This window comes from Nannobrachium achirus (assembly GCF_963921795.1).
Source record: "Nannobrachium achirus genome assembly, chromosome: 8".
In the NCBI taxonomy this organism is placed as follows: domain Eukaryota; kingdom Metazoa; phylum Chordata; class Actinopteri; order Myctophiformes; family Myctophidae; genus Nannobrachium; species Nannobrachium achirus.
This window is the reverse complement of record NC_137817.1, coordinates 30,167,963-30,181,160: the sequence shown is the minus strand read 5'-3', so window position 1 is coordinate 30,181,160 and position 13,198 is coordinate 30,167,963. Positions and strand designations below refer to the sequence as shown.

Sequence of the window (13,198 nt, the reverse complement as noted above, 5' to 3'; positions counted from 1 at the left end):
TACCGAGACAAGAGCAGGCGAAAACAATCTGGGACCGGTAGGCCTACTCAGTCAGATTAATGAGATTACTAATGAGATAATGTAGCTGAAAGCCATGGCTTACAATTCAACATGTAAAAAGGAATAACTCATCCGTTGTGTTCACATTTTTTATTTGCAATTCAGCAATTCAACTCAGAATAAAGCAAAAGATTGCTGAAGGGTATAAAAACGTATTATGATGCATTCAGAGTGTAATGTGGGTAGCTGCAAAGTACTAAGACAAATGACAGTTTGAAATGTATCAAGAAGTGTCCAGATGAACCTGGGTCAGCCTCATTTTCTCAGCCCATATGAAATATTATTCGAAATGCCCTCAGCCCTACATTAACATTTCCCCATTGCAATTTATGTTCCAAGGCCATGTTCCCTCAGCACTATACTCATATTTTGTTGATGAGGGCAGCCCTTTGAACATGAGGCAAGCACACCTACGGAAGTGCCCTTGAGCCCCAAGCAAGTGCCAGCATTGTGGAGTTAGTGCTGTCCACGTGGCATAATGATAGTGTGGGAATCTGTTATACATCAAACTAGAAATTTCACACAAAGGAGTGGAATTGACATGGTCCACAATGGTAACTTTGCATCAACATGTGGATGCTGAGGTTCCTGCTCAAATGGGATGCATACGTCATGAGGAACATGGGCCTAATGAAAGACTCACACCCAATTAATTCATGATTTAAATAAGACAGTAGATAAGAGCATCTACAGTAGTATGTTTGTATGGGGAGAACCAGGGACGTGCAGAACGAAAAATGTTTGATCGAATTTTAAATTAACACTAAGTTTTACACAGTACTTGTCATGAAAAAATTTGTTCGCATATAATCCTGTAAAATTACTTATCAAAGCTAAATTAGCACTTGCAGTTATTAAGTCAAGTTTTCTCATGTAATGCTGTAAGCATTTGCTTGATTGGAGAGCAGTTGAGTATCAGATGTTACTATGGAGATAGAATATAAACAAAACCAACAATATTGAGCGCAGATTGGATTGATCAAACAAATTTACTGTACAAATACAAAACTCCAGAATGTACAATTTCACAGAATTTTCAGTTCCATAGAATTAATTTTAATTCTTAGTGAGTTCATTTCCATCTAAACAGTAAAAGGGGCTGGAACTTCCAAGCTTTTGAATGTTAGATTTCAATGGTCATCTTAGTATCTGTAGTGTGGGCTTCTTGATCGGGACCGGGACCTCCTGCAAACAAAGATAGACAGAAAGCTAAAGGTTAACAGACTACATGCAAATATATGCAAGACAGAACGTGCAATCATCATTTGACTGTGCATACAAGTTACTGAGATTAAAGGGACGTTTATAGTTACGTATGCATGATTTTGTGTACATTTTTGGGTGAGAGAGTACGTACGGTAGATCCGTCGACATGCATAGTTCCTTTCTACGTTATTTACGTGCCGACCCGCTCTCCACTCCAATTCTGCTCCCGTTTGGGCCGCGCGCCACATGGAGGTGGTTTTAAGCCAAAATATATAGAACCACATCATTTCTTGACCCGACGACCGACGTGATGTTTGCCGTCGGCAACGTTATCGTGGTAAATGCAACTCCGCGAGGGACCGAGGTACAGATTAACCACCTGGACTGAGTAATAATAACAAAACACAGTGCACTGCACCCGTCTCGCTGTTGGAGGACAGGCGGTGTGAGTGTGCGCGCGCGTTTGTGTGTATGTTTTCTCATGCCAATAAAGCCGTTTGAGGCTGTGAGGAGTCCAGACGTCCTCTTCAGTGATTGCAATGACGTTCCTTTTTTCCCCGTTTCTTGCTAAATTATATTTCTTGTTGGGACACATAGTTTCAGAACAGCTGTCATAAGTAATTGTCCTCACTACTGCCACGGTTGACAAAAGTTCGCCACGGGTAGTTCAAGCGTACGTACGTCTTTATCGGTTTTAATCCGTCGGGTTGAGTGTTGTCCGTAAGGTTACGGACAGAGACAATTATGTACGGACCTACGGAACAACTGGATTAAATCACTCTCCCCCTCCGTTTCTTGTGTATTCCTACAGTCCTCATGTACTACTAAGAAACTGGGAGACTCAAACTATGTTTGATGACTGAGATAGGAGTAATTTTTACTCATGTACAATATATCTGATTAATCTATAGATAGATATGTTATCCTAACACATCACTTGTGGTCACACTGAAGGCCTGGCTCCAATATTGAAGAGCACCACTGGCAAAAACAAAATAATTCATTCTGCTTTATTGAGGCCTTTGGCATTCTTGTGGCTTCTCACATACCTTCTGGATGAGCTGTAGTCTCGGCCTGAGGGGCAGAGGGCACAGAGTCATCAACACAATAGCATGCTAAAAACTTAAATAGCCATAAACCTGTCCAAACTATGAGACGTAAACAATCCCTGACATTAGGGATCTAGCACATCACATGTTGGTTTTGCATATGTTGTAAATATGCAAAATGGCACACAACAGCAGCATTACAGTTTAGTTAACTAGATAGACTATTTAGTGTAACCAAATGAAAGGTTTGATCCATGTGGCTGCTAGTAGAACTGATCTCTCACCATACTTAGACGGAGAGGGCGAGTGACTCTGCCGTCCATATTGTCGCTCCCACTCATCTCTCTCTTTCTCACGCCGTTCACGCTCCCTGTCACAGAGTGGTCAATTTGGACAATTGCGGTGAACATACACAAAACATGAATGCATGTTTTGTAGGCATACAGAAACAAACCGATGCATGCGCGACACATAGGCTTACTTCATGCGGATCTTGCGTGCCATGGCTCGTAGTTCTCCCTCTCGCTCCTGTAAAAAACACAGAAATTAGAAAACAGTGGACAAGTGGATGATCTTGTGCACACACCAGTTCATGCATGCATGACATGTGTTGTTGTACACCTACCTGCCGCTTGTTTTCCTGCAGCTGGACCTTCACTTGGGCTGCTCTCTTATCCGCCTTGGCTACATGCATCAACAATGACAAAAAGTATAAATATAGAGAACAGAAGTCAGACATCAAAAGCCACACCCCCGGTGTCACAGAAGTGTTTTTCCTATTCCAAATCCCATACCATTTTTATCACATCAAATAAGAACTGTGTTCCAAAAATAAAATTAGCCTGGCGATTTTACTCAAATGGTTATGAAGCATCAGCTGACAGCAAAAAAAAGTATCAATTTGTACAAAAAATAAGAAAATAAAAGGGCCACCTACAAATCGAATGCAGATGCATACTCCACTTTTGAAGACAAATTTATTTCGGTTCGGCTCTGTCAAATTACAATATGATGTCATTCAGAGGTTCGGGGGTGCAGGTACTGCCATTACGGTAATTCAGCTGTTCAGTGCTGCCGAGATTTTGTGACTCCCAAATCTAAATAAATTCGTCTCTAAAAGTGGAGTATACATCGGCCCTAAAGAAATGCCTCACCACTACTGACTACATCTACTGTATGTGGGGACAGCGAATAATGTGATTTCCTTTAATGCTTCTTCCGGGTACCGCACACCAATATTTTTTTCTCCACACACAGACTGTATCAAAAATAAATATCAATGATAGAGCTACCTCCCTAACAAAATCAGGCAGCAGACAGTTCTTAGAAGACATGATAAAACTCTGTAGGATTTTGAATGGGAAAAACACTTCTGTGACCCCGGGGGCAGGGGCTTGACGTCAGGATTTCTTTTTCAAAAGAACAATTGCAAAGTCGTTTGATCTGTGCTCTAGGCTAGTGGTTCTCGACCTTTTCAGACCCCCCCAAATAATCATATTTGAAATGGAGACCCCCCCCCCCCCCCCAACTCTGATAAGCAATTGGAATTATAGCTATTACACTTATTAAAATATATTATTTCGTAATATGACAGTTGTGTAGGTAAGCAGCAAGGCACATAAACCCATGTTAAAGCTCTTTAGAATGTTTTATGTTGAAATGGGCAAAGTGCAGAGTATAACTTTGCAAATAACAGAGGGGGGTGGTGTTGTTGTTGTCATGGGGGGCCTTATTTTGAAAGGTCCCCCGCCCATAATTCCTGTCGGTAAGCCTGGGTATGTGTACCGCAAAAACATGACAAAGATTGTGTATATGTGTGGGATTGTGGTAGGGTATGTGTCCTGGTTTAAGTGTGTACAGTACGTTCTAAAATAAGGTGCACGTGTGCATGCATGTCCTCGTTCCTCTCACTCACACTGCTTGTTGAGAGCCTTCTGCATACGTATCTTCAGCTTTTCCTGTGGGGTCATCTTGGGCTGTGGTTGACACAACTGTATTAGATTTAGTACACACTCATACAGCCAGATACAGACTCTGTGTGTGTGTGTGTGTGTGTGTGTGTGTGTGTGTGTGTGTGTGTGTGTGTGTGTGTGTGTCTCACCACGGGTGCAGTGCAGCTATACTATTCCCATCCTCCATATATACATCAACAGGTGGAAGGTGTCAGTCACATATAGAAAATGACATGTACTTTTCGTTGTGCGCCATCTTTAGCTATGATTTGATCTGACTGAGGGAACAGTCTATGTCTGTGGGTGTGTGCGCGTGTAGACACGCGCGCACAGGAGTGAGGCAAACTCAGTGCCCGCAGACTTCGTTTGCAGCTGCTGTAGGGCAGTTCAGAAGTAGGATAGGCTCCAATTACATGAACCTGGCATTTCCAATCTATACAGTGCATATATGAACGCTTTCGGGGTCATTAAGGATGGTGGCTCGAGGAAGTGAGACGTTATTTTAAAAAAAAAGGGGAAAAAAAGAAAACAAGAACAAGTTCAGGTCCAGTGCATTCAGAAAGCACAGAAAATGGCCAGTGGCACTTTGTCACTCACTGACACACCCAGGGCTCAACTGAACACACCTGGCCAGGCAGGAATCCAACTGAATAACTTAAGTCCTAACAGTGTCTAGGCTTGAAAGATACATTCGGTTACACTCTACTTGCCTGTTTGAGATAACTACCTCAAGTCCTCAAACAAATGTATGTATACTTTAGTCGTCAAATGTATATATAGACAAATAATTGAATCAGTTCTTCGATATTTATGTGGCAGATTATATGATTCCCTAACCCTGGTGAACGAGCCAGAATGTGTTGTTCCACATAGAGAAGGCTCTGCTGCTTGTTCAGACAAGCTCAGACACCATTGTCCATAGCACACTGCCTGACTTTCAACACAGGCTACAACAGGACAGAGTAGCTACAACCAAAGGAATACTGTACTGTATTTCAATGTAATCTTCCATGTATTACTATTTATTGGTAATACATGGTGATTTGTCCAGCATCAAAGCTTTCTGTGTCACCGAAGCTACAAATAAAAATCACCAAATTGTCCGCTTGGTGATGGAACTTCACATACAAAAAAGGTATTTAACCATCTGCCACAGCAATGACCTAGAGAATTGCTCGAGAACTATGCTTTTGCAGTGAAAGCCAGTTAAAATTGGGACAAGCTGGTATTGCATGTACAAAAACATTCTCACATCATGCATCGAAAATGATTCGACAGCCACACATTTTACAGTAGAGCATAACTTTACATGACTACCTTACCTACCTCTATAAATATAAATTAAGTTTCACTTACTAGACCAATAGTAAATACAATCACTTATCCAGTTCAGATCAGATATTGCCTATCAGGATAGGTTGAAATATGGTCATAAAAAAGGAATGAATTATGGTCTTATCGGAAGAAATTACTTATTATGGGCACTAGCCCATAATGTTACAGTAAACTTTGTGAAATGTTAAAAGATGGAATACTGAAAAGGTTAAATAAACAAGATTTGGAAGAAGCAGTGTGATCTTTGAATCCACGAGACTTCAAATATAAACAAACATCTGTCACTCGCATGCACACACACCCCTACATGTGCACAAGCAGAAGAGTGCAGACGCACACACACATACACAAACTAAATGTACATGTAACATCAACATCCCCAAGAGTCATCCATTAAGGTATCATAACAGAGTGGGCATAATTAGTCAAGAGTTATTGGTCTAATTAACCCATTTAGGCCTAGGATTATTGACTGCTTTAACTATTGAAAAATAGCAGATATACAAGCTCACAGTCGATCTGCTATTTTTGAAAAATTATGATTTGAATATATCTACTTAAAAGCAAACATTTGTAACTGAAATATTTACTTCTGGGTGGTCCCTGGAACAACATATTTTGAGATGGGGGTCCGTGGCCAAATACCTTTAATTTTGGGGGTCCTTGACATGAAAAGGTTTGAGAACAGAATGATTTAGGGGTAGGATTTAGAAGTCGGGTCAAAGATCGGGTCAAAGATATTCAAAGACTTGCACTCATTTTCACGATTTTTCAAAAATAGCAGATCTACAAGCTCGCAGCGCGGCACTCGGTGCCGCGCTGTGAGCTTGTATATCTGCTATTTTTCTAAAGTTAAAGCATAAAATAATGGTTAAAGTGGTTAAAATCAAACGCGAATCGGGCGCGTTCCAGGTATCTGAGAGTTAACAGATTCTGCTCAATGATAACAGAAGATGGGAGACAACGAGCTGACCATGTCAAAACAGACAACTGGGACTGACTGTTGTAAAGTTCTTCCACATTGAAAAAGACATTTGGTGAATTTCATTCTCTGTGGACATTGGACAATGGCTGCTACGTCCCAGTCTGCTGGACAACCATGTCAGCCTGTCAGGGGTGAGGGAGAGAAACCCAGCTAAATCAAATTCTTACTGACTTTGGCAGCTCCCGTCTCTTTACCACTCGGAGTATCAGGCCTGGAGGGAGAGAGAAGAAAAGTGTAAAAAAAAGTTGGTAAAGGTCTCCAACCTACATCACAATCACAACAGAAATGGCGCACTAAATCCCTGTTTGGAAAACATTAGTATAACAGGATGTCGTCCCAAACCAACTGTTTTTTTTTTACATCTGACGGCAGTTATTCCAGTGCAAGATCCATACGGAATAAACCTATTTGAGGCAGTGCCAAAAATATGTTCAATTAATACTATTAACAGGGCTTAAACAGGGCATGACACGAAAAGAAGAAAAGGGAAATCAAGCTATCAAATGAACTAATATGATTGATGACGTCAAATCGCGCCCGTATCTCCCACGCATATATTAACACTACTACTGCCGGTATAATTAATTAATTCATTGAATTATTTTCGATGCTCCATGAAAACAACACCGTCCAAATGTAATCAGACTACGTCCAGGAATGGACGCCGATTCGTCTTTTCTTTCACCCGGTAAAGAAAAATTATAACCACAGCCATCCGTGCTTTTGTTATGGTCCGTAGAGAAGGGCTCGTTTTGAACAAGAACACGATCTGTTTACATTGTATCCCAACTTAAGTCAGGTTTTAATAAGCATAAACAAACTAGTTCATATTAATGATATTGATGTAACTAAGGAACTAAGGATATATATATTATTTTATATGCTCAGAATTACAATTACAAGACTGTTGAGGTCACTTGCTCATTTTCATGGGCTGTTGAGGCAGTGCGAGAGCGGTGAATTCAGCGCAAATGCCAATCCATCTGTGATACGGTCCAGCCTCTTTTCAGAATGTTTTTTATTAAAACCACGTGACCTATTGTATCATAATGTTAATTGTCGGAGCGTGACATCACACCTTTAAGTGTAGTTTAGCATATTAGTGTGCATTAAGTGTAGTTCAGCATATTTGTGAGCATTTGTTTGTTTCAGCTTGTATGTCTGGATCATCTTCTCACTTTCTTAGCTTGTCAGAGAGGACAGGGTTGGAGGGCTGGGCTGCTCTGTATGACGGAGATGGGCTGTGGTTGGTGCGACTGGGGGACTGCGAGGGACTGGGGCTCCCGCTGGCCCCTCGCCGATGACCTCCAGAGCTCCGCCCCTCCCTCCTAGAACTGGTCCCCTGCCGTGAGCGAGAACGAGACCTGATGGAAGAACAGGTTTAGGCTCATCGTAACGTGTGCTACCAAATAAATCTTACAGTGCAAACCAACCAGCCTCACCTTGTCCGTCTGCGCGCAACGTAGCGTCTCCTATCCCTGTCCCGGTCTCGGTCTCTCTCTCTGTCATTTGAACGAGATCGCGTCCGGTCGTGTCTCCGCCAAGATCCGCCCGCTCCGCCGCCCCCTCTTCCGCGGGAGCGAGAGTTGGATCGCCGCCTCGACCGGGAACGGGTACGAGAGCGCCGCCCATCCCTCCCTCCCCGACCCCGGCGGGCACGCCGAGAGCGGGAGGACGAGCGGGAGGAAGAACGGGATGAGGAGGAGGAAGAGGAGGGGGAATGGCTGGAGGAGGACCTTCGTCTCCTGGGCAGACAAAGAGAGAGACAGAACTTTAGGATCAACACAATCACAGTGCACTGGCCTAGCTCGAAAATGCTAACAGCGCATTCCTTAGTCATAGCTGGCTAATTGCTTTTTTGCTGTAGACCATTTTGAGTAGTGGAGAGGCTACAGAAACTTTTGGCAGTAATGATGAAGCATTAAACAAAAAAGCTCAAATTCAGAGCCTTACTCATAGGCCCATAATCATGGTTGGACATGCGCAATAACTGATGTGCATCAACACATTCAAATATAAACACACACACTAGATTTTCTCCAACACTCAAAACTACAAGAGATTTCCTTCTTAAAAGTGACATCATGCGGATATTAGACGATACACTACAAAAGAAAATGCTTATGTGGTGAAGTAACTTTAAAATAAACCAAAACTAAGCTCTGCATAAAAAAAAAAAGAGAAAAAAGAAAAAGGAAATAAAAATTCTTTCTGGTCCAAATACCGGCAGTCATTTCAACGGACAATAACATAACTGGTCAGGAGAAAGAAAAAAGAAAACATGAGAAGCCAGGAAGGGGAAAGTTACCGACCGGGAGCCCCTGCTATGACCTGCGGGGTGCTGCGAGTTGGTGGGGCAGTGGCCAGAGAGCGGAGCAGCAGCTTGAGCGGCTGTGGCAGCCTCGTCATCGCTGCCGCCAAAGCTAGTAATGAAGGTGATCTTCTCCGGACCTGGAGAACGAGACCGGGACCGGGATTCAGAACTGGACTCCGATTCTGGCCTGATAAAAATTGGAAGACATGATCCATGTTAGCGACAGGGCAGATGCAGGTTTCATCAGAATGAAGCCTAATTGAAAAGGTTTTCTTAAACTCACCGTTTGTAGGGGTCATACGTTGGGCTGTCTCTCCTAGCATAGCTGTAATGCAGGAAGTCAAGCAGAGAGGATAGTTATGGTTCATTACAGTGTTGTCGGATGGATTCACGAAAGAAATATACTCGATATATGATGGCATAAAAGTACCTGGGTGGACTGATCTGTCTACCCTTCAGTCTCTTCTCCCTAAACTCCCTCCTCTGTCTTCTAGAGCGGCGGCCCTGAGATAATCAAACATGTTAGCGATGTTGGCAAATACAACCAAATAAAAGCACAAACAGTACACACACACACACACACACACACACACACACACACACACGAGTATCTTACAGAATACATGGCCTTCTCTGCCTCTAGAGCCTTGGCATGTTTGATGGCTTCCACTTCCTCCTTGTCTTTCCTCAACATCCTGATAAACAGATAAGTTAATAATGTTAAGTTAATGTTACATGTTGATTTTACAATAACATTTTAAATGCTAGACATTTTAGAATGACAATTCTTAGGTGCTTAATCTGACATTGCCGTTATGATCAAAACATTATCACAGTTTAAGACGGCTACTCACCTGCTAGCCTAAGCCTTAGGGCTTAGTTAGCTGATCTAAGGTTATGTAATAAATACTTTCTTCACAGCTTAATAGGATTCATTTTAATCTTTTACAGTCCACAAATCAATAACTGTGCTTAATTATATCTTATCCTTTGCCTTTGAAAAGGAAGGGACAAGCAGAGTACAAACAATAATAGTAATCTTATTCTTACCTGACAAAATCTCCTTCAGCCATTCCATATGGGGTTGCAATTTTGTTCAGATCTAATTCCTGTTCTTGGTTCAGTTCATCCACATCCACCTCCACATCTAGACAGAAAAATCATATATAGTAAAACACTTCACATCTAAATCCCCTACTTTTACTGACTTTATTTGGAAACTGGAAATTAATTCACATTCAGACTCAGGCATGGGAGATCAACTAATTTACCGCCTGACCCGATAGTCCTGAGAAAATCCCTATGTTCCTCTCCGCCAGGCCTGATAATCCACAGACTTTAATATGCTTTAATCGCTATAAAACATTTTAAGGTATAATTGCGGTTTATCGGAAATCGGGCTCTAATGGCCCAACCGGAAGTGCTTCCGGTCACATCACTTCCGAATCTTCACGTATGATCACTTGATCAGTTTCCGTATCCGGTTGGGGCGGGACCAAAGCGCAGCTTCCGTTAGCTAACAATGTAAACAGTAGCTCACAGGAGCTCAGCGATGGATACGTCTTTTTTCAATGGGATTTTTTGAAAGCTGTGATTGGGTGTACACACGCCTGGCACATGATCCGTGCATGCACGTGCCCACGTTAAAAGGTATCGACAACGTGGCAGTTAACCCCTTCAGTCGATGTTTTAAAAGACAGTAAATGAGTTAATAAAGACTAGAGTAGCAAGAGAACTAAGGTTGAGCTGAATACAACCTTTACACTTTATTGCTTAGTTGGACATTTTCCAAATCTCCAAAGCATTGTTTGCAATTATTTAAAGAACTTGCGGTCAAAACAATGTTACACACTGTAGTGTACGCCATGGCGTAGTCGCCAATCTACAAGCTTAAAACGTGTACATTTCTTTGCCTATAATGACATGCCCGAAAAATGGGCCCAAACCTATTCTATTAATTTATGGAATCGGTTGTGTGTGTGTCCTTCCCCCATCCCCCATATATCTCGTAAATCATCTGACCAAATCAACTTCAAACTTATTACCGAGGACCCATGGGAGTGAAATGCCAAGTAGGATGTCAGTCAGATTAGTGGTTGCCCTTTTTATCCCTGATGATGATCTGGTACATTGTAGCACTAATGTCAGACTGACAAAGACTATGATAATGGATACGGCACCAAGTAGTACTCTGACAATGGGAATAACACTGACAATGGGAATAACAAGTAATGCATAACCAAAGGGGTAAGCGTTCCAAACGCATGTCATCATAGACTAGCCTCAAGTACTATGATAATATTTATTCAACATCATTTCATCAGTCGCAAAGAACTCTCGCAAACTGATGATAATAATGATGCATAATAATCCAAATGCTTCTAATTATTTTTGTATTTTCTGCATGACACATTACAGGTCATGCAAATGCAGGCCTTTGGAAAAAAAAAGGGGAAAAAAAACAACATTATCGTACCAATATCTGGGATGCCTTCATCCTCCTCTGATTCTTCCTCTTCAGAATTCTCCTCATCTTTATCTGACTGGGGTTCAGGTTCTGTCACAGTGCTGTCCTCATAGGTGTACCCAATGGTGGCCTTCTTTTCAGACAGTCTGTAACATTAGATGAGAGACAATTAGCTATACCTCACACAAGTGGTTAAACAGACCAAGGAACCAATGGTTCAATGCATAGTTGAGAGGGCCAACGAGTGCCACTTGGTACTCACTTCTTTTTCTCATCTTCATTTGGTCTTGGCAGGCCACCATAGAGCTCATCTAAGTAGATCTGGTACAAACACTGCTCCTCGGAGACTGCAAGGGGACAGTGGGGAGTTAAAGACCACAGCACAACAGCAGATGGGTAGTACCAAAGACAGGCTAGCATCATAGCAACAAGAGGAACATACAAAGCTCTTAAACTGATGCAGTTAATTAATAAGCCTTAATGAAGCACTTGTAAATGTTGCACTATGGAGCAATTTCTTTTTTTTTTTTTTTTTTTTTTTTTTTTTTTTACTATTGCTGTTCAAAGCCAATCTTGTCTGTCAAACTTAGTCATTAGGATGACGAGAAAGTAACCTGCACTGTATGTCCTTTCAATTTTTTTACTGGCCTCACCGGGATGCACAAAGGATGCGTTTCGACTTGTGCAGTCTTCCTCAGCGTTCACTGCACAAGTCGAAGCGAGTCCTTTGTGCGTCCCGATGTGGCCAATAAAACATTGAATGGTCATTAGAGTGCTATCTCTTCATACTACGGTACATTTTTTTTTTAATATATATTTTTATCCCACGTTTTTTGCAACCCATTTTCTCACCCAGTGCCAACTACCTAACCTGTAGTCCTGGTTTCCGCTCTCCCCCTGCCGCGCCAGGGGAATTGGGGAGCACCTGGCTGGCTAGGGGGAGGTAGTATAGAAACCAGGACTACTGCATGTTTTTGTGAGGGCATCCTACCCTAGGAGACACAGGGAGAACATGCAAACTCCACACAGAAAGGCCCTATCGCCAACCCCACCTAGGGTGTGGGCACTGATGTTCATACTACATTTTTGAGCAGTGAACCTAAAAGCCTCTTTATTGTGTTTTTTGGAGTATTGCAGGCATTCTGTTTTATCTAAACTTAATTAGGATAAAATACTAAGACTTTGGAGGAGTTACTGAATAAATACTCACTGTTGGCAAAGTCATTCTGAACTAAACCTCTGTAGCGTTCATAGTTGCATTTCCTCTCCTCTGACTCCTGTTCTGGGGAGCTACATAAAACAAAGATCATCATCAAGGATTGACACTTTACTTTTTTTTCATCCTCAATTCTCTAGCTGTTTTCTAGCTGCTGCTGAAGATGTGAACCTGTTTAAGTCCTACTTACACCGTGCTCAGAAGCGGAGGTGTGTAGGTGGGGATGTAGTCCAGATGAGCCCGTACGTCAAACCTGTCAATCATGTTGTTGGCATCTCCCTGCCATGGCATCCTTACAATAAACAGGCAGGAAGTGATCAGTAAAGAGGACACCAACCCTGAATAATAATTATGTTGTGCATTTACAAGGAAGTGTGTGATCTTACATGTTGATGGGGCTCTCTGCAGCGAGTGCTACGGCGGGATCCAGACTGATTTTGTAGGCCCGTCCATGAACCTGTAGAAACTGTGCTGGATCTTTTTTCTAAACAATGGGAGAGAACACATGAGCACCCAGCGGAAGAAAACAAGTATGATAACAGACCCAAGAAAGGCAGATTAAAGGTAAAAATGTTCCATCATGTATGACAACGCAATTTATTGTATGTCTCTTA

At 42.1% G+C, this 13,198-nt stretch overlaps 1 protein-coding gene across 7 annotated transcripts in view; it reads right to left on the bottom strand.

Annotated features, from left to right (window-relative positions):
• Positions 1-204: 204 nt before the first annotated feature.
• The window catches only part of clasrp (CLK4-associating serine/arginine rich protein), a 14,385-nt gene continuing 1,391 nt past the window's right edge, over positions 205-13,198 (bottom strand). For 2 of the 7 annotated variants that reach the window (XM_080731563.1, XM_080731564.1), the window contains exons 3-21: positions 12,971-13,068; positions 12,775-12,876; positions 12,579-12,658; positions 11,631-11,715; positions 11,378-11,514; positions 9,952-10,048; positions 9,518-9,596; positions 9,332-9,405; positions 9,185-9,226; positions 8,900-9,088; positions 8,030-8,332; positions 7,766-7,951; positions 6,759-6,798; positions 4,231-4,306; positions 2,941-2,999; positions 2,797-2,843; positions 2,600-2,685; positions 2,316-2,340; positions 205-1,245 (exon numbers count right to left, since the gene is read on the bottom strand). In XM_080731563.1, coding sequence (XP_080587689.1) covers positions 1,203-1,245; positions 2,316-2,340; positions 2,600-2,685; positions 2,797-2,843; positions 2,941-2,999; positions 4,231-4,306; positions 6,759-6,798; positions 7,766-7,951; positions 8,030-8,332; positions 8,900-9,088; positions 9,185-9,226; positions 9,332-9,405; positions 9,518-9,596; positions 9,952-10,048; positions 11,378-11,514; positions 11,631-11,715; positions 12,579-12,658; positions 12,775-12,876; positions 12,971-13,068 — 1,848 coding nt within the window. In that variant the 3' untranslated portion in view covers positions 205-1,202. Of the gene's footprint in view, positions 1,246-2,315; positions 2,341-2,599; positions 2,686-2,796; positions 2,844-2,940; positions 3,000-4,230; positions 4,307-6,754; positions 6,799-7,765; positions 7,952-8,029; positions 8,333-8,899; positions 9,089-9,184; positions 9,227-9,331; positions 9,406-9,517; positions 9,597-9,951; positions 10,049-11,377; positions 11,515-11,630; positions 11,716-12,578; positions 12,659-12,774; positions 12,877-12,970; positions 13,069-13,198 lie in introns of those variants that run through there. The other 5 variants (XM_080731565.1, XR_013962262.1, XM_080731566.1 and 2 more) reach the window with 5 other exon arrangements.